Source organism: Sebastes fasciatus, chromosome 5 (genome assembly GCF_043250625.1).
Source record: "Sebastes fasciatus isolate fSebFas1 chromosome 5, fSebFas1.pri, whole genome shotgun sequence".
Lineage (NCBI taxonomy): Eukaryota > Metazoa > Chordata > Actinopteri > Perciformes > Sebastidae > Sebastes > Sebastes fasciatus.
Genome location: NC_133799.1, coordinates 8,469,578 through 8,489,262, shown reverse-complemented (window position 1 = coordinate 8,489,262; position 19,685 = coordinate 8,469,578). Strand labels below are relative to the sequence as shown.

Sequence of the window (19,685 nt, the reverse complement as noted above, 5' to 3'; positions counted from 1 at the left end):
TGGGATGTTTAATGCTGCAACAGCAATATGTTATCTTACAAAAGACATTTTACATTCCGAATGTGCAGGCTTGTTTTCCTATTTTGTCTTGTACCAGTTATTAATTGTACGGCATCAGCTTATGTCGCATTAGTTTTTTACCCAGACACCTGTGAGACATGATAAATGATGGAGATCTCTGGGGTGCAGTCTAATTTAGAGAGCAGAGACACTGACCATGACAAATTAGGAGTTTGGCATTTAAACAGGTCACAGGGGTGTAATTATACTTGATGGTAGCTGAAGGGAGTTGGGGGAAGGGAGGGAGGAAAAAAAGCCTTTAGACAGAGAGATGGAAACTAAATATCTGCTGCATTTCTTTCCAGGATGAAAAAGTTTGTGTGGAAGGATGTTCCCAACCCAAACAAGTGCTCCTGGGCCAAAGGACTAGACTTCAAAAAGGTGAAAATGAATGCAAAACTACAGCAATTTTATTCTTAAATGATGACTTGCGATTGCCATGTTCACATGCATACCCAAACTTGTTTTCAAGATTTGTTTTGCACAACTCCTCATAAAATCACAGCTTGTTTTTACTCTTTGTTTTTTTTGTAGGGATTAAGCAATGGAAATATAACGTGTTAATTAGTTTCAGCTTTGAAATTGCTGGTGGGCAGATACAGCCAGACTAGCTGTTTCCCCGTTTCCAGTCTTTATGCTAAGCTAAGGTCACCATCTCCTGGCTTTAGCTTCCTATTTAACATACAGACATGAGTGGTATCGATCTTCTCAGGGCTGTAGATTGACTTAACATCTTAAACCATGGCAGTTACCTTTCAGTGTTTTTATCTATTCCTTTAATAAATAAATACGTAGAAATGTGTTCTCCTTTATGCCTGCACATTTACTTTATTGATACTAGAACAATGTACGATCTATGTCTCTCTACATCTGTAGAAGGGCAAGTAGTTTGCTATGCTACCCCAACAGAAAATATTCAGTTCATCGCCCTTCTTAATCATTTACCATCATATTAGCAATCTCTGCAATGTCTCCTCTTGTTCATATGTTTTTATTTATATATCAGCTCATATTCTTATACTATATATCTGTTTGTGCACATCTTTCTAGGCTGACAACTTTGACCACCTGTTCAGACCTCCAGATGGCCTGTCAGCCTGGCCGCTGCTCCTGCCGTCTGAGAACATTTCCAAAGTCGTTGTAGTGGACAAGATGGATCTCTCAGCTCTGACTACAGTTTTAGTCCAAGCCCCACTGGACCCAGCCACTACCTTTTCTCTCACCCTTCCTCCAGGGTTTGACTCGGAGGTTGAACAATCCCAACCCATGGAGAGTGAAGTGCTCCTAGCTGGAGCTCCTTTTTTAGCCCTTAATCTAGATACTAGTTCAAGCCCAAGTATAGAACAGTTACAGCTCGTCGACCCCCCAACAGACCAGCCTCCAGGCAGCAACGACAGCTCTGCTCAGTCTTCAGTCACATACGCCACTGTGCTGCTCTCTGTACTGAAGCAGGAGCAGCAGCCTGCTCATCTCCACTACAAGGACGGTAGCGGCAGCAGCTCCAGCGACGAGGGCAATTTCTCTGCCAACAACTCAGACATTTCCGGGTCTTTCCCTGGCGGCCTGTGGGAGCTGGACAGCTGCCGAGGCGGAGAGATGGACGACCCGCGGCGCTCCTGCTCCTACAACTCCGTGGAGGAGCTTTCTGAAACGTCAGAGCAAGAAGACGAAGAAGAGGAGCCGAGAAAAGAGAAGGACTTGTATTATCTAGGAATGGACTATCCGGCGCAGGATGAGGACAGCGAGGAAGACGAGGGGCATAGAGAAGAGGACACACGTATTGAGCTGCTTAAAAATGTAGTTTTGAACATAGAGGACTGTTCTGTGGAGTCACACCCTTTGCTCGGCCCTGAGGACTCTAGCGAGCTGCTCTCGACGTCGACGCGTGGCTTCTCTCCGCTGTACCTGCCTCAGTTCAGAACTGCTCCGTGCACGAGGCAACTCACAGCGCAACCACAAGACAGCAAACCCGAGCCGTGACTCTCACACAGACTGCATTTCAATGAAAATGTACACCTTTAAATCCATCGTGTCACTGACTGCGTCATAATTCAGCATTTACCAAAGCAGATTTGCACAGACATAGTGAGGTGTGGAGCTAAACAAATGTAAAAATACCTTGACTGATGTGTGATTGCATATTGATGTTCATCAATGCTGCTATTGTGTTCTGTGGGGAAAGACGTCAGGAGGGCACAAGCCTCAGTTATTAGGCATTTCTTTCTTTCTTTATGGGGCTTTAAACCCCAGATTCAACTGTGCCACACTGCTCCTCTGCACTCAGTTACTGATGCAGGAGCTCCTGCTGAGAAAATTTCAATAGAGATTAGGCTGGTGGACTCATGTACAGCCCTCACAGAGAGCAGCAGGCAGACTGTACAATCAGTGCATTGGTCGGGAAAGGAGTAATAGAGGTGGTAGGCATCTTGTGGCTTCAAACATCTTATACATGCAGCATATTTCACTGGTGGTCATGCCTTAGATGCATATAAAAAAAGATGTGGGAATTGCTGTGTGTGCCTTCATTCGCTCATCTGCTGCCAACGTAAAGTAGAAAACAAGTTGTGTTTTATTCTCTGCTGAATCATTTCAGCTACATTTCAAGTGAAATATGGAAGAGGTTCAAAGAGAATAAATAAATGTGCAGAAAGCTAGAGAGAAAAGGCACATAATCTGCTTTCCTCAAAGCACATTAGACTGTGAAGTGAAGGAAAACCTTCGGTGTCACTCCAAAGCTATCGGTGTGACTAAATGAAAGGTTAGCGATGAAAACGGATGAGTAGTTGCAGGTGATTGAATTTACTGCATTTGTAATCAGCTTGCACAACAACATCTGCATGCACTAACCCACCCGCCAACCAAAAGAATGTATTCTTGTACTTTGTGCTGTAATGTATTTGAGACTTGGTTACAGTTTGTGAGATATGTGATATCTATTTTGTTCTGTTTGGCCATTGACATAAACACCTGCTGTCCGGTGTAAATAAAAGACAAAAGAATGTATCTTTAAAACCAGATGAAGACAGAAATTATAAGTAATGAAAATATTGGTTGACAGAAGTTGTTATTGTATATTGAGATATTCCGTCTATTTTTCATGGTGGAAATAAAGTGTTTATTGTGAGTTTGTCTGGTTTGTGTAACAGGGATCAGCACGACTGTGCAAATGTGTGCAAGAGGTAACGTCAGGCACTCACACCTAGAGGAGTAGGCTATAGAGTGCTACAGGAATGAGTCCTAAATCCTGGAAATTAGTTAGCATTTTATCACTTCCAGTTCCCTCGTCTGGAAGTCAGTGGGGTTTTTTAATGGGTTTTTAGTTAGATACCTGAAATAAAGTGTGGTTAACACAAGCTGAAGAGATTTTAACGTTTTGTTCTACAGCATAAAATACATCAATAAATACCTCACTCGTGAATATTGAAGCCTTTATGTGTCTTAAAAAAGTGGCTAAATGAGACTACAAGACGTCATCACGCTGGTCCGCCTCATTTTGTGAAGATTATCTTGCCGAACAAAACGTGTAAGTATCATAAACGTGTTTGCCACAAAGCTTATTTTCTGCCAATGGAAAAATCCCATTGTTTTTTTGTCGAGGGAACCAGGGCGATGCTACCTTCCTGTTTGGCCTACAAAAATACGTCATTCCTGGAAATAAAGCCTTGATTGGCTTACACAGTAATTTTACATACATAAAAGAAAAATGGCCAGTTCAACCTTGACAGGTCTTTATCAGGATTTCAAATGAAGAACAACACATGCTGACCCCATGGATGTATTAAAGGGAATGTTTGTAACTTCTTACATGTATAAATCACCCGGGTCGGTGTCCCATGCGTGCTCGCATATGCGCGTTCACGTGTGGCTACGCTGTTCAGACAAGACACCAACACAAACTACACGGAAGCACCAAAACCGCAAAGTTCTATCTAGTGAAGCCCGTCTTGCAAAACAGTGTTGGCCGCGGTCGGAGGACGCGGGGGAGACCGTAGCTTTGGCCTCCAGGGCCGGAGTCTGCTGTACTCTGCTACTCTGCTCCTCTGCCTACCTGCCTTCACTCAGCTGGCTCCACCTCACGTGCATGTGCGCACACTACACACTGCAGAAGAGTTAGTTTAGCTCTGAGAATATCTAGTGAATGCACAGTGGACATTTGTGCAGAAATAACTGCTGCAGCTCCTCCAGACCAACAGAGGTTTTCCGTGTCTCGTGAAGTGACGGGGCTCCGCAGCGAGAAACGTTATCGTCTCCGACCGGGTGCCAGTGTCTCCCACCCACCGCGGTCGGGAGGCTGAAGCAGGAAAAGCCAACACTAGGATCAGCATTGATTCATGGAGAGACCTCCGTCTGGTCAGCTAACCTTACTACCAAGCAGGTGAAATATAGAGTGATATTGTGGTGTGTGTCGCCTCACTGTTTTGAGCGATGCTCGTTCATGTCTATTTAGAGCGAGCAAGCACGAGCAGGACGCTGACTTTCGTTGACTTAAAGGCCACAGATGTCGCTGTTAATAAGCATTTCTGATTCTTACAAACAGTCCCTTTAACAGAACTGGCTGACCCTTTTTGTACCTTTATTCAGGGGGTGTGTCCTAATTGACCCTTCACTAAGCCCCTCCCCAGAACGGCCACTGACCAATCCTACGTTAGCAACCGTAACTAGGCGCAGGAGGAAGTTGTCAGTGGTGCGTATTGAACCTGTCATATCCTACAGCAGATATCCTCAAAGTTTAGAGGGGAGAAACGTACTTTTTTCCTTTTTCCGAAGCCAAAAACGCAACAGAAGTGATGTCGGATATGGACTAAAATATGGAAGACCTCACTAGCAGCTGAATCCATCAAAAAATCATCAAAAAACTCCTTTGTTTGCTCCAAGGTAAGATGCTAATAATGCTAGCTAGCTTAGCGCGCTAGTAAACATGCTAACGTTGTTGTTAATGTGTGAGATCCAGTGTGTATTGATCAAGCCCACCATGTGCCAGCAAACAAATGGAAAAGCGGGATAATTTTAGTTTTATATTAGATAATGAAAGCTATAGGGAGTCCAAACTAACTTAACTAATAACTTAAAACAAACATTAAATTGACTTATACTGCTGCTGCTGTGCAGGAACATAAGATAAGATACGATAAGATAAGATATTCCTTTATTAGTCCCACAGTGGGGACATTTGCAGTGTACAGCAGCAAAGGGGATAGTGCAAACAACAAGATGCATCAGCTAACACAGTAAAAAAAAAGAGCTAAACAAAGTGAAACAAAATAAGAACCATTTAATAAGAAGGAAGTATAAAAATAGGAGCAGTATATACAGTATTGACAATAAACAGACTATTAACAAAATTGCACAAGTGGAAAATGATATTGCACAGTGAGAATGAAATGAATGAATCTGGAATTATCAGGTTATTATCAGTTTTTTTTGGTGTGTATGTGGTCTACTGGGAGCAGTGCTGGTTGTTGTTCCTGTTTATGTTTGTTTGTTCCTTAAGGTGAGCTGTCATAACTTGGCACTTGCATTGGGGCCGCTGGTGAGATTTCCCCTTGATTTTAATGGCCTCTTCATTCACAATGATGATCCTATACTATGAATGTAGCTCTCAAATGCATATTGTAGTCCTTTTCTGTCTACTTCTCTCTGACATTTCAGAATCATTATTCCAGAAATCTGCCATTATTTCCTTTTGGAATATCCATAGAAATAGAATGTATATCCTATTTTGTTTCTGTGGGAATATCTCTTACTGATTTTGTTGAAAACACCATAATATTGACAAGGCGGGTGAGAAAGCTTCAAAAGCCTAGCAACAGTAACCAGGGACAACAAGTGGGAGATGGAGATAACCATAAGAGACAACAAGTGTCATGCAGGGATTACCTCCCCAAGGTTTCACAAATAAAACAACTGAAAACTCCAAGAAACAAATGTGTTTATTAACGCAAAAGACATACAATATCAAAAGAAAGATATTGAAATACATGTTATGTTTAATTTCTTCATTTAGGCCTGGATATATACTGTTGCATCAAGTTTGAAAACAGCCCCCCATAGGGCTGTCGCGATATACTATGGTGATATACCGGTATTGACGATAATCGGTGCATTTAAAACTGAAATATTGATATCATGTTAATAAATAATACACATATGATAATATCCTGTTAATAATCCATCGTCTCTTAAATCATTTTATATAAAATACAATGCCAATTAGCATTGTAACAAAAGAAAAAATAATCGACCAAACACAAGTTTCCGAACTTTTTTTCCCCAGTTTATACACTTATCTGGGCCGGCTTAAGGCATACTGTAGGCCATATAGCGGTCGTCTAGGGCACCACCTTCTTCTTCATTGAGGTAACAAATGAACAAAGAAAGAAAAAGAGAAATACGCTTTTCTCCCGTTACCCTGTTACAGTCCGACCGCACTTATTTGTTATTAAAATTTTAAATTGTAGTGAAACTCACTAAACACTTTTTAGCTAACAATATCAGGGACCAATTATTTATTTATATTATAATACATTTAAAATGTAAATCGATATATAAAAAGGGTCAGACCTGTGTTTTCTCTGTTTGACCATTTGAAACCTTGAAGAACTGTCCAGGTTGAAAATGGTATTTGGTGATATGTTCATCATCATAAAACATTGAAACATTGAATAAGTAGCTAAATACATTCAGAAAAGCATGCATACTCTTGAGCTATAGCACTCTCCTGAACTGCAGTGATATGCTGTCACCTTGTGGCTGCATGAAGCAAATACATCAGCATTAGCCAGTCATTAGGAGTTATGAATAACAATCACAGTAAAAACAAAACAAATATGTAGATGTTCCAACTATAGTGTACATTGTAGAACCAATTCCCACTGCGGCTTTATGTAGGCATTTATATTCGATTGCTTTTGCATTAGACAGAGAACGTGATTTTAAGTTATACTTTACTTTTATTGCAGTGGCAATTACTGAATAATATTACACCAAACTGAACCAGAGAAACAGGCCCATATATTTCACATGACATTATACCAGTGTAGGATTATAAATCCATCTGTGATCATTCAGAATGTCATACAGATGTATTTGCATTTTGCAGCCACAAGGAGACAGAAAAGCACCACTTATGGGACTCAGTAACTCAGTGATGTGAAGGGAGCTGTATCCTTAAAGGCCCTCTGTGCTGGGTCTCTTGTATTTGCCATAGAAGGACATGCTGTTGCAGAGAGCTGCTGGCTTTGGCAAAGAGAGGTTTGAAAGCACAGAGGTGTGATGCCATGCTACAGTAGGGTTAGATATGGTAACAGAGAGATGGAAACACAGCAGAAGGGGTGAGAAGTTGTGTTTATGGTTATGGTTATAGTTTGGGAGCTCAGGATTATATTTTCCGTGCTGAGAGGTCTTCTGTATAAGGTGATAATGACTTCAAGGAGCCTAAAAGCCATCAGACAGGTGGACAAAATGAGATCCCACTCATGATCAAAAAGATCTAAAATCAAAAACCCAGCTTCCAAAGTGATGCTATGTCTGGTCAAGTGACCCAGATTCCCCCAGAAGCCCCCCAGCAGCAGCAGACCTCAGTACCTACTTTCTGCTCTGCAAACTTAGCAGCTTACCACAGGGTCGTGAGATAAGACGGCCTGCAGGAGAAATGCTGCACATGTGAAAGTTCTTTGGTGCTCTGCTGATCTCTCAGCTGTGACAAATTAGCATGACCGGGGAAAAGATTGAGCTTCAACCAAACACTTTGCCAGTGAGGTGGCGTAAACAAACGAAGTATCTTTGAAATGCAGTAATCTTGTTCTTAAGATTGAGCTTTTGGTCATTAGTGCGGAAAGACTGACTCTGGTGAAAAAATAAGATTATGCATATTGACTTAAATGTTCTCTTTGAAGAGCTGTCGAAATGTACAAAGCCATGACCCTAAGAGGTTTATACTATAGAAGCTTTAAAATCCTAATAAGGGAAGAACATAACTGTGAAATGTTTACACAGAACTCCTATTTTTCACAAAATAATATTTCCTAGTGGTCATATGTGATGTTATCTTAAGTAAAAACTGGTTTTGTCATGTCAAATAATCCATATGAGGCTGTGAAACAGTCAAACATGCTCTGTTTGCATGAATGTATTCATAGTTTTCATGTGACTGAAAACTGTGAATAATAGCCATTGTTGCAAAAGTAGAAATATGACACAATGTATATACATTTTAGAAATGACAGTGAAAACAAATGCTGATTAATCAATCAGAAATATGTGTAATGGCATCATACATAAATGTATGCATGACTGTAAGAATTTAATTTCATTAATTTTCCCATCTTTCTCTCTCCCCAGGTCCTCTTCCCCGTCTCCGCCTGGATCTATCCATCTGGAAATAGCAGTGCATTCCGCGGAAAGCTTCCTCACCTCCCAGGAAACATCTGTCTGGTGTTGCAACTTTCTTCAAAAACAAACCTACATCTCCTGACTGATTTATCCCTGAGCTTGATGCTTTTTTAGTCTGGAAGTGATTGAATCACCTCTGGGTTGTGGATGAAGAAGGTGGAAAAAGGAGGAGAAAACAACTGAGGAGGCAAAGAGGACAGTCTGGAAGAGGAGGAGAAAGGGAATGCTGATCGACAGCTCTGCTTTGGTGGCTGCGAGGTTACAGGTAAAACCTTGGCTTTAAAACATTTTTAGCCTATATACAACCAATCACATCAGAATTAACCATTTTACCTTGATTTATGTATTTGGATCATACACTGTATATAAAGATGGACAACATGACAGCTCCCCAAAAGTGAAGCCAAACATCTCGATAGCTCCAGTATAGGTCCTGCCTCTTCCATGTTGGCAGATGGGACATGGGCCAAACTAAAAAGTCAAAGTACACATAAAACCCAATTTTCCAAAGATGTCATCATGGTCATTTTAGGTAATTCTTATCATGCTGATGTATGATCAAGTGTTAATTTCTCTGTACAGTAGGAGGAAGTTGAGACGCGTTGTCCATCTATACAGTATATACGGTCTATTTTATACACTAATGAAAACATGGTTATGAATATTATATTCCATTTCGGCCAATAAATCACCCTTAATCCTACACACACTGGTGCAGTCTTTTAAGAAAGATCAAGGTGGAATCAGCAGCCCAGGAGGGGTTGTCACTGGTTAGCTGTGGTGATCCACAACAGTAAGAAAACATCCATCAGTGCTGGATAAAATGCAACATCAAGTTAAAATACAACATCAAATTTAATTTACATAAACTCTGTCCACTGAATGAATTTGTGTAAACCAAACCGGATGTGCTGAAATCACTCAGTGGGATAAAAATAAATAAAATGTTTCTCTCGGCTGGCGCTTCATAAAAACTTTAGCCTGTTTATGACAAACTACTGTCACTATGCTACATAGTGACATTCTTGCATTCACTGGGGAATTTTGCACAATACATTTTTATCAACCTGGCAATCAGCAAACTGACAAATTGACCCAAAAGACTTGTATGTGTCTGTGTCCTGACGTCACTGTTCATGCTCTGGCTCTTGCCATCGACCCCGTTAATATGAATCAGGAGGAAGATTTAGCAGCTTGACGTTGTAAATCCTTCATTGATCGCCTGGCATTAATTTGTGCAGCAATCGTGAAGGGCTTTAGCTACTGATGTTTATCCACGTTGGCTTTGAAGGCCTTAACATCTGGGGTAAAGGTCAGATTGTGGCAAGTTCACTGCAAAACTCCACGGCCGCAAAGGAAAATGAGGAAAATGTGCCTTAGCTGGTTTGGAGCTGCACGCGGCATTTGGCTGTGCTCCCTCTTTCAGCAAACAGAGGGTAAGAAAAGAGAAACTTGGTTTGGTTGCCAGGCATCACATCAACACTGCAAGTTGGATAGATTTGGGTTCTCTGGGAATGTAAAGCCTCTCTCTCTCTCTCTCCCTGTAATCTGTAATCTTAGCTCAACTGCAGCTCAGTCATAGGGAAATCGATGTCATCAACATTCATGAGGAGAAGGAGAGACAAAGAAAGGAAAAACAGAGAGCAATGAATGAAAAATATGAAAGAAGCCACAGTGGAAAATATGTATGAGGTAAAAGTATCTGGAGCAGCAGGTGGAACAGAGCAGAGCAAACAGAGAGGAAATAAAACATGTAGACAGAAGCTGTGCTGACCCTTGGGACCCTCTCTTGGGGCCCTTTTCTGTGCTGGAGGCCTCAGAGGTTTTGGGAAGACATGCATATTGCCCTCGCACCCCATTTCTGTCAGACAGGTTTGTAAATATATGACCTATTTGATGCCTGTTGGATGATTGGTAGTATCACCAGACACCTAGCGATATTTCATTTCAGAGCAAGAATTTTCCAGTGATGCGACTCCATAAATAGTCTGGAGCTTTTCGTTTTACAAATCAGGCGATGGACAAAGAAAAAGAGATTTGTAAGATTTGGTCCACTTTGGTGTTTGGTCTGTTTTGAACCCTTCTCCTATATACCATGCTTTATTCGACAAGCATTTACACTATAATGCCATCTTCCCTTCTTCAGGGTGGCATAGCCTATATCATAGTGCATAAGTAAATCATATTTTGTGTTAATTTGCATCTGTTGTGTTACTTTAACTTTAGAGTTTTAGTGCATGTTTGTGCATGTGAGTGTGCCCGACTGGCTAGCTTACGGCCGGGGCTCTGCACTTTGCTCATACGGTGGTTACAGCAGGACGGCGCCGTCACGGTAGAGTAGAACACTGTTAACTCTGTCAGCACTGTTGTTGTTGTTTTTGCTATTAGCGTTGTTAGCACCGTTAGCTATGAGCCGCTGGCTCAGCTTTCGCCATGTTGAGAGCCGTATAAAGGCAATAGAAATGCTCCCAATCTTGTGTTTAGCACCTTTAACCCAAAATAGTGAATTCAATGTGTCTTTAAGCCTCATTTTCTGTATCATCTCTTTAGCATTTATGGATTGCTTTAACTAATTTCTAAGTAAATACAGTTGATATCAACACATCCATCCATGAATTGAAATTACACTGAACTTGCCATATGTCTCGGATGTATACATTTTCATTTCTTATATATTTGCTATCTAACAGCAGCTGAATTGGTTGCTAAACATCTGTAAACCCACATGAATTTGGTATAAATGTCCAATTCACACCTCTGCCCATCTTTTTCCCCTCTCACAAACGGACACAAATTATTATCTGAGTACAGTAAAGCAGCCTATATTCTGCAGTTATGTTCAACCCACTAATTAAAGACCACCATGTTACCTCAAACAACATTTATCCAGTGTTGTTTGCTGTTGTTTGGAGACAGAACAACTGGGTCACTCGAGCTTGATGGTGACATACATGCTTTCCACGCTGTTGGTATTGAAAGATACCATCAAAGAGCTCTTCCTCGTCGATTGTGACCCATTATTCTGCTTGCTCGCAGGAAGGAAGGAGAACCATTACCCTACATATTTACAGGGCACAAACCAAAACCATTAACCCAGTCATTTGCATGGCAAAACCCATTTGTCCACTTGTTTGTGGGAGGAAACGTGAGATGCACATGAGCTTTTGAAAGGGACCTGGGGCAGCCTTTTCCGTAAGTGGGTCGGATGGATGAAATGCCTCCAGATCAGTCAGTACATGTGTCACAAAGCATGCTTGTCTCTGGCTAACAGGGTGAAAGAGGCTCAGCTGAATGGCCCCCTTTCTCTCTGACACTCAATTAAGGCCTAATTGGTTTGAGGTCCACGTCAGGCATGTGGCACCGCGACACCCCAGGCTCCCGTGCACTTGTTCCCTGTTTTCTGACTGGAAATATTCCTTTGATCTTTGAACAACCAAAGTAGGTTTTAAGCCAAGGGCCTATTTTCTCTTTGAACATGTACAGTACAGCCCTTTTAGACAATTACTTGGATATTTTTACAGTTCATTTGACCCACAGATGAAGTAGCTACCAAGGGAATGTCACAGGAGTCGAATACACTTAAGTGCAGATATGGATCCATATAATTATGGATGCATTTGTCTTTGCAATGTGTTTTTATGTGTATGTGTGCACAAAAGAGGGAGCATATGTATTCTTGCATGTATGTGTGTGTGTGTGTGGGTGTATGTGTGTGTGTGAGCTGTGTCAGCAGTACAGAAGAGGATCTCTGTATGGTGTGTTGCATTCTTTAATGCATTACTGGAAAACTCCGATCACTGCTCTCCAGAGACCCATACAGCCCTTAAACTACATACTGCGCTGTAGGTGTGGTCATGTCAGATATCATTTTCAGATCTTTAAACCAAACTACTTTATAAGTAAAAAAAACAAGAACCTGAAATAAGAGATTTCATATTTGATTTCAACAAAATCATTGTCCTGTCTTGAAGAAAACCTTACATTTTAGACATTTACTGGATCAGTTAATCAAACTTCAAACGTCCTGTGTTTGTTGGAGCCATCAACCTGACCCATACTTGTCAACCTTGAGACGTCAAAAATAGGGAGGATTTCAAAACCAAAGCGGGGGTCTTGGGGTCCACCCCCAGAAAACTTTGTTCCCTGCATTCTGGTGACTTTTAAAGAATGACAAAAATAACAAAATAATAAGTACACTACAACAACATTTTATGTTAAATAGGCCATTTTTAAATTTTACTTTTAGTCTTCGGTAAAGAAAAATGAATAATTTGCCCCTCTTGTGTGAATTCTAGGTATAAACTAGGCTAATATTCATCAGTTTTCATTCATTCATACTTTTTTGGCCCCTGCTTGAGTACTTCTTTCTCCTATTCTCCATTTCTCTCTCTGTCTCTCACTCACTGAAGGTCCTTTCAAACACAATGCAACAACAGCACCACTGCCCTATGAAACCCATTACTATATTTCCAATGGCTTGCGCCGCGCCACACCATAACGGCACATGTAGCTCTATTGCCGTCGGGGTGGAAACAGTAGGGCTTATGGCTTATGCACGCTGTACAGTGCCATAAACATGTTGAGATTACGAAAAGGAAAAGTAGGTGTGAAAAATTGCCATAAATCGTGAGATATACGTGAGAACTGTGACCCCGGGAGGAAGCCGGGAGAGGTAAATCGTATCGTGAGGGTCGGCAACTCGTTTCATATTATAAAAAACACAGATGCGACCGGTACATTGTGGGAAAATGATGATTCACGAGTGTCTGTTTTATGTGGAATAGTGAGTGAGGGTGTGACTTTTAGACACAGCCCATATATCACTTAAAGGTCCTTCACACCCACACAGGTGTTTTGACTTATTCTGGCCTCTTAGACCTCTCTCCTAACCCAACTATATGAAACAAATAAGAATGATAGAGGTGCAACAAAACCAATAAGTCACACACACTTCTAATCAGGTAAGATAAATGAAAACTTTAGTGTGGACTTTTGTTGTGTATACGGGCCCGAAGCACCTCCCTTGCACAGCTGAATGCACTGGTTGCATTGAGAAGTGTTTGATACCACTTGTGATCTAAATGAAAACAAAAAACACAAATATATTAAGAGAAGAAACAACATTTGCTTGAAACAGGAAACTTCCGTTGCATCACAGTGGTTAAGATGCATAACAGAGCCTATATTAGGATGGCCTCCTCAGCTCATTTCCTCCTGGGGACTTTTTGTTGCACCTCATTTCCCTTTCAAATACAGACATAAAACTCCCACACTAAAAAGATACTACACTTACAACATAACATGCAAAGGGATATCTTCATTCACAACATTAAAAATGAGACATTGTAGGGTTGAAAAAAAATCTAAAATAAACTGAACTCACCAACTCATTCAGGAGTTCTTATTTTTCCAATCCCAAACTTCCAAAATGTATTTGGTTTGTTTCAATAAATCAAATAAATCTCAGTCTGTTAGTTTATTTTCACGCTTTAATTAATTGCAATCCAACTAATTATGTTTGCTGACTCTCTCCAAGTACAGTAACCATACACAAGTCATCACCTGTAGTCTGGAGTTTTTAAAAGTATAATTTAAGGCATTTCTGCCTTTATTTTGATAGCAAACAGTAGAGATGACAGGAAATGAGAGAAGAGCCCACCAAGACACCCCATCACTTATGGATTTAATTTAAAATAACACACAGTTCAGTGAAAGCGTACAGGTTAACTTCTGTATCACATTTTCCTATGATTTAGTTTGATGAGGTTTGGTATACCTAAGTATGTCTCAGATTGAAAAAGATTAATAAAGGCACATTTTCCCCTACTAATATTGAAATAAATATAACAAATACTGAGGGAAGTCAGCTCAGAAAAGTTTAATAATACAATTTTTGTCCTTGCTGAACTATTCTCTCTACGCCTCCTCTATACTGTACTCTTGAACAGCCTTGTTTGATCTGACAATAAAAGGACCGCAACATGATAGAGTGCTGCAGGAATGAGTCCTAAAACCTGGAAATGAGTTAGCATTTTATCATTTCCGGTCCTTCATCTCGAAGTCAATGGGTTTTTAGTTAGATGCCTGAAATAAGGTCTGTGGTTAACAGAAGTTTAAGAGATTTTAATGTTTTGCGATATAAAATACGTCAGTAATTACCCCACTCCTGAATTTCGTAGTTTTCACGTGTCGGCTGTGGCTCAGAGGGTAGAGCAGGTCGTCCACCAGTCGGAATGTCGGTGGTTTGATCCCCGGCTGCTCCGGGTCACATGTCGATGTGTCCTTGAGCAGGACACTTAACCCCAAAATTGCTCCCGAAGGCATAGCCATCAGTGTGTGAATGAGTATTTAGATTAGATCCAGATGGGCAAAGTTGGCACCTTGCATGGCAGCCTCCGCCATCAGTGTATGAATGTGTGTCTGAATGGGTGAAAACTGACATGTAGCGTAAAGCGCTTTGAGTGGTCGGAAGACTAGAAAAGCACTATATTAATTCAAGTCCATTTACCATTTACCATTTAAAAACGGTGGTTGCTAATAAGTGGCTTAATGAGACTACTAAACTTCATCATGCCTCGTTTTGTATACTCATGCTCATGTGACCGTGATGTAGTTCATTTATAGCCTAACGTTAGCGTTTTATTTTAGGTGATTGCACACTTCAAAAGTCATAAAAATGGTGTGAAGATTATCTTGCTGAACAAAACGTGTTAGTATCATAAATGTTTGTTTGCCACAGAGATTATTTTCTGCAATAATCCAAAACCAAATGGAAAAATCTCATTGGCTTTTTGTCGAGGGAACCCAGGGCGATGCTAATTTCCTGGTTGGCCTACAAAAATACATCATCCCTGCAGCATTTTATATCGACCACTCAAGTGGAATAAGAATAAATCTAAGAGCCTTGACTCTTTGGCCAGGGATTACACAATCAATACTCCATTCAGTCTTCAAACAAACTGGAAGTGATATAACCTTGGGTTGAATTGTCAGCTTCATATCTTTTTCCCATATTTGTTTTTTTAATTAGCCGTATCTTGTCTCTCTGTCAGTTTCCTGCCGAGACATCTGACACTAGTGATATCTGCCATGAAATATGTTTACATCTTGCAAACAGTGAGCAGTGAACACAAAATGGCTTGAATGACAACAAGGCATGCTGAGTATGCTGCAACCGGGGAATCCTGCTGAGACACTAACACACACACACACACATGTACACGCAGTCACGCTAACACAAAACAGATGGTTTCGTCCTCAACCATATTATGAGTTACTTCACCGCAAAATCTTCGGGTAGCCATTGGAAACTCCCAACATTTATTCCCAAAAGGCCTAGCCTCTGCTGACCTTGACCCACGTTAGATCACGTCACCCGGTGGGAACACCACGGCCTTGTTCTGCCCCTTTGTTTGTTTCCCTCAGCGTCCCATAGAGCCCAGGACCTCTGGAGTAAAAACACGAGACAGTAGCAATCCGCTCGTGGCACATTCCTCCGCCTGGGAACGTCCTAACAAACTGTCACAGGATCCAAGTAGTTGTTGGTGTGAGGGGGAGGAAGAGACGATGGGATTAAAAACATGAAGCTACAATATGAGAGTGTAGCAAAGAGAAAAGAGTGTTCATATTATTAATCTGCACACAGTTTTCGCAGAAAATAATCAACTAGAAATAACTTTGTTGTTGTCTGTATGTTGTTGCATATAGTTGTGAATTCAGTTATTATGATTCTGTTAATTTTTAAAGAGAATTTCATATTATATTACAAAACAAAAAGCGAGATCCAGTAGTCAAGAAGGTGGTCAGCTATTTTTATAATACAATGTATGAAATGGCAATGTGAAAGGGGTCCGTCGTAGTGATGAACCTACAGAGAATTATCACCTGAATTAGTAGCTCCTCTCAGCTTTACAGAGCTTTATAACGAGTTTCAGCTCATTGTTTAGCTGTCCGGCTCACAACTTTACTGTTTTGGTTCACTCTCGCTGCTCTCATAGTTTTGTTTTCGGCTTTGTTTTTTTACCAGTGAAACAGCTCAGCCTCAAACAGCAAACACAATTAGAGACTAGCTGGTGAACATAGTGGAACATTTAGCAGCTAAAGAGACATAATATTTCCCTCTGGAGTTGGTAGGGACCAAAAGCAGGGCTAAAAGAGAATGCATATTTAACTGAGGTAGCCAGAAATAAGACTCCAGATTAGTTGGTCTGAAAAGTGAAGCCGATGAGGAAGTGCTTTAAAGTTGCATTCTTTCTAATGGACAGCTGGGGGCGACGCCTCTGGTTGCAAAAAGAAGTCTGATTGTATAGAAGGCTATGAGAAAATGAGCCTACTTCTCACTTGATTTATTACCTCAGTAAACATTGTAAAGTTTATGCTCTCAATCGCTAGTTTCAAGTCTTCTTTAAGTAAATTATGGTCCCATTTAGAGTGAAATAGACCATAAAGCAGGGTATGCTTTAGCTACCTTGTGATTGACAGGTCGCTACTACGGCATTGTCCGGTCTGGGTATTGTCCTTGTTTCCGTCTTACAACTTTAACCCTTTCACAGTGTGTTTTCTGTTCATGAATGTTAATTATAACATTTTTGGTCGCCTAAAAATGTCATATGTCGGTTGTACTTAGCTCCACCCTCTCGTGTCACTTCTGGTTGCAAAAAAACAAGATGGTGATGTCCAAAATGCCAAAATTGAGTCTTCAAAACCGTAGTCCACAAACCAATGGGTGACATCACGGTGACTTAGTCCACTTCTTATATACAGTCAAGGCTCCAAAAATGTTAACACATCAAACACACCATATCAACTTAAAAGGAGGTGATATGTCGATGATGCGTTAAACTTCTTTTTGCTGCCCCCAAGTGGCCAAAACGTTATTGCAGGTTTAAGATAGGACCTAAGATGGTTTTTGACCATGGAGTTATGAGTTATTCTAGAAACAAGGGACTTACTGAATATTTAAAATAAGTTGCCCCTATTCTTAGCTTGGTTTTCACTAAATTGGGCTAAACTGGTAAACCTCAAATGCTCTGAGTGGGCCAATATAATGTTCTGTATGTATGGTCTCTTTTACCCCCCACACTTTATTGCATTCTTCATATAATTGCTGTAGTCGTGTCAGATTTTCCTCAAGTCTACTGAAGTCACAGACCATGAAGAAGCTGAAATCTGGAATCCCTCGGTCGATGTTCACAAAATCCACATCAAATTTTATTTCATCTGCTTCAATAAAATTCAACTTAGTGAGCTCATACTCTCCCTTTTTAGCCCAGGCTTCTTTATCCACGCAATACTGAACCATGAAATGAAAACTAGAGTGTGACTCACTCTGTAACAGCTCACCGTCTCCCAATAATACAGGACGTTACACTCCTCTGCTCGGTGGGTTTTATATTTCTAACTCCAATCTTCTGTCATTGTTTCAAGAAGAATCAGTTTGATTCTCACCTATGAATATTTTTTTTACTGAAAATCTGTATTTGTCCCCGCTGTAGTGACGTTCGGTCAAAAGACAACACTGGAGGATAAAGAATTCCTGATGTGTGGTTTCCTGTCACACCACACTGAGGCTGAGGGGAGGAGGTCCTGTGGTGTTTTCCCTTCCACTTTTGGAAGACTCTAACTATTTTGAATGGTTGCTGTCATGACATTGAGGGGTACCGGGGAGATTAGTGGTACTGTGTGGCTGTAGTCTGTGGCTCATTATAACCATTATCCTTAACCTGATTGGATGGCTGACAGAACGAAGAAGGTCTGAAGAAGCAGACGTGTTTTCACTAGATCTGTGTTTATGGTGTGTGAGTTCACATGCATCTTTGTTGTGTTTTAGTCTAATTGATTGCATCACAACCAACTGAATATTGTTTATCAATTGACAGTAACAACATTTTCTGTTGCTGCTGATGGGTTTACATTGTAGTTAATAGAAAGCCCGGTGCAGTATTGTGGCAGTATCACACACTGACGGCCGGGACAAAGCCTCAGTATACGACTAGCTTGGTCCTGTCCAAAGTTTAAAAAGTCCACTAACCAGCACCTTTTTAAGTTTACCACTTACTTACACTTAATCAAAACACAAATACAGAGGTAAAACAAGTTCTGGTTTTAGGGGGAGTTACTCGCTAGAATAATTTCTTTGCCGGGTGTAGTGCTAGCTGTTTTCACCTGCTTCCAGTCTTTGTGCTAAGCTAAGCTAATCGGCCGCTGGCTCAAGCTTCGTATTTGCTGTATAGGTTGGAGAGTTGGTATCAATCTTCTCATCTAACTCTCAGCAAGAAGGTAAATAAGCATATTTCCCAAGAAATTACTCCTTTGTCCATGTTTCTCCATCACCCCGCTACGTCCTGTGTCTCTCCTGTGTCCTCCACCCTGTCTTGTAAGCAGAAAACCTTCCTCCTTCCCACTGTTTCACAGTGCTTTTACAGCCTGCCCACACTGTTTACGTGCACTCCATACACTAACCACCCACTGTGGAAAAAACATGCTCAAGTGGAAATAAAAAATACCCTGTCAGGGCTCTGGATAGAATGCAGGTTGAAGCCGTGGCATTTGCATAATCAGTCGATTAACTGCCAGTTAAAATGCGCTGCTCCACAGTCGTGCTCCGCATCAGCAGGTCTCACGGCTCTTTGTGGTTGTTGGTTGTAAAATGAAAGTCTCTGCTGACACAGGCACCGTCAACAACGGCTGCAAACACTTAGCCTGCTTCAATTAGCAGAGCTGTGCGTTAACAGACAAAACCACTGTCTCCTGGACTGTGAAAATCAATGGCTGACACTGACACCAGCATTGAAACAGACCATCAGCTCAACAGAGCTGCACATTGTCAGTACTGCTCTAGGTACGCTGGAGGCTGAGGGAAACATTGTGTGGACTCTTTTACTTGTGAGAAAAGTGTTAATGTGCAATATATCATTTATCTATGAATATAGATTTTACACACTGAGATGACTGGTCACAGCAACACGATTATCGGTTGACAAAGGTTGTGGTGAAATCAGATTGCTGAAAGTGGACAAAAGAAGGCAACTACACTTACGCTCCTCACTAATCCTCATTATAGCCTTGACAGCTGGGTGTTCTGGCTTTCACCCACCCAGAGGGCATCATCACACCCGTCCTCCTGCCACCATCGCCACCTTCTTACCCACACACCCCGCCATCATCACCTCGAATCTGTTAACCCGACCAGTTTATGTTCAGATCTGCTGAAAACACACACGACTGCATCACAT

At 41.1% G+C, this 19,685-nt stretch overlaps 2 protein-coding genes across 12 annotated transcripts in view; both read left to right on the top strand.

Moving 5' to 3' along the window:
• The window catches only part of lepr (leptin receptor), a 30,919-nt gene extending 27,735 nt beyond the window's left edge, over positions 1-3,184 (top strand). Inside the window, exons 20-21 of the mRNA XM_074634904.1 lie at positions 366-441; positions 1,111-3,184. Coding sequence (XP_074491005.1) covers positions 366-441; positions 1,111-2,040 — 1,006 coding nt within the window. The 3' untranslated portion in view covers positions 2,041-3,184. The remainder of the gene's footprint in view (positions 1-365; positions 442-1,110) is intronic.
• A 1,527-nt stretch (positions 3,185-4,711) lies between these two features.
• ttc22 (tetratricopeptide repeat domain 22) overlaps positions 4,712-19,685 on the top strand; it is a 49,472-nt gene continuing 34,498 nt past the window's right edge. For 3 of the 11 annotated variants that reach the window (XR_012593877.1, XR_012593879.1, XR_012593878.1), the window contains exons 1-2: positions 4,719-4,935; positions 8,448-8,716. The gene's annotated coding sequence lies outside the window, so the exon portion shown is untranslated. Of the gene's footprint in view, positions 4,936-8,400; positions 8,717-19,685 lie in introns of all 11 variants that reach the window. The other 8 variants (XM_074634902.1, XM_074634898.1, XR_012593876.1 and 5 more) reach the window with 6 other exon arrangements.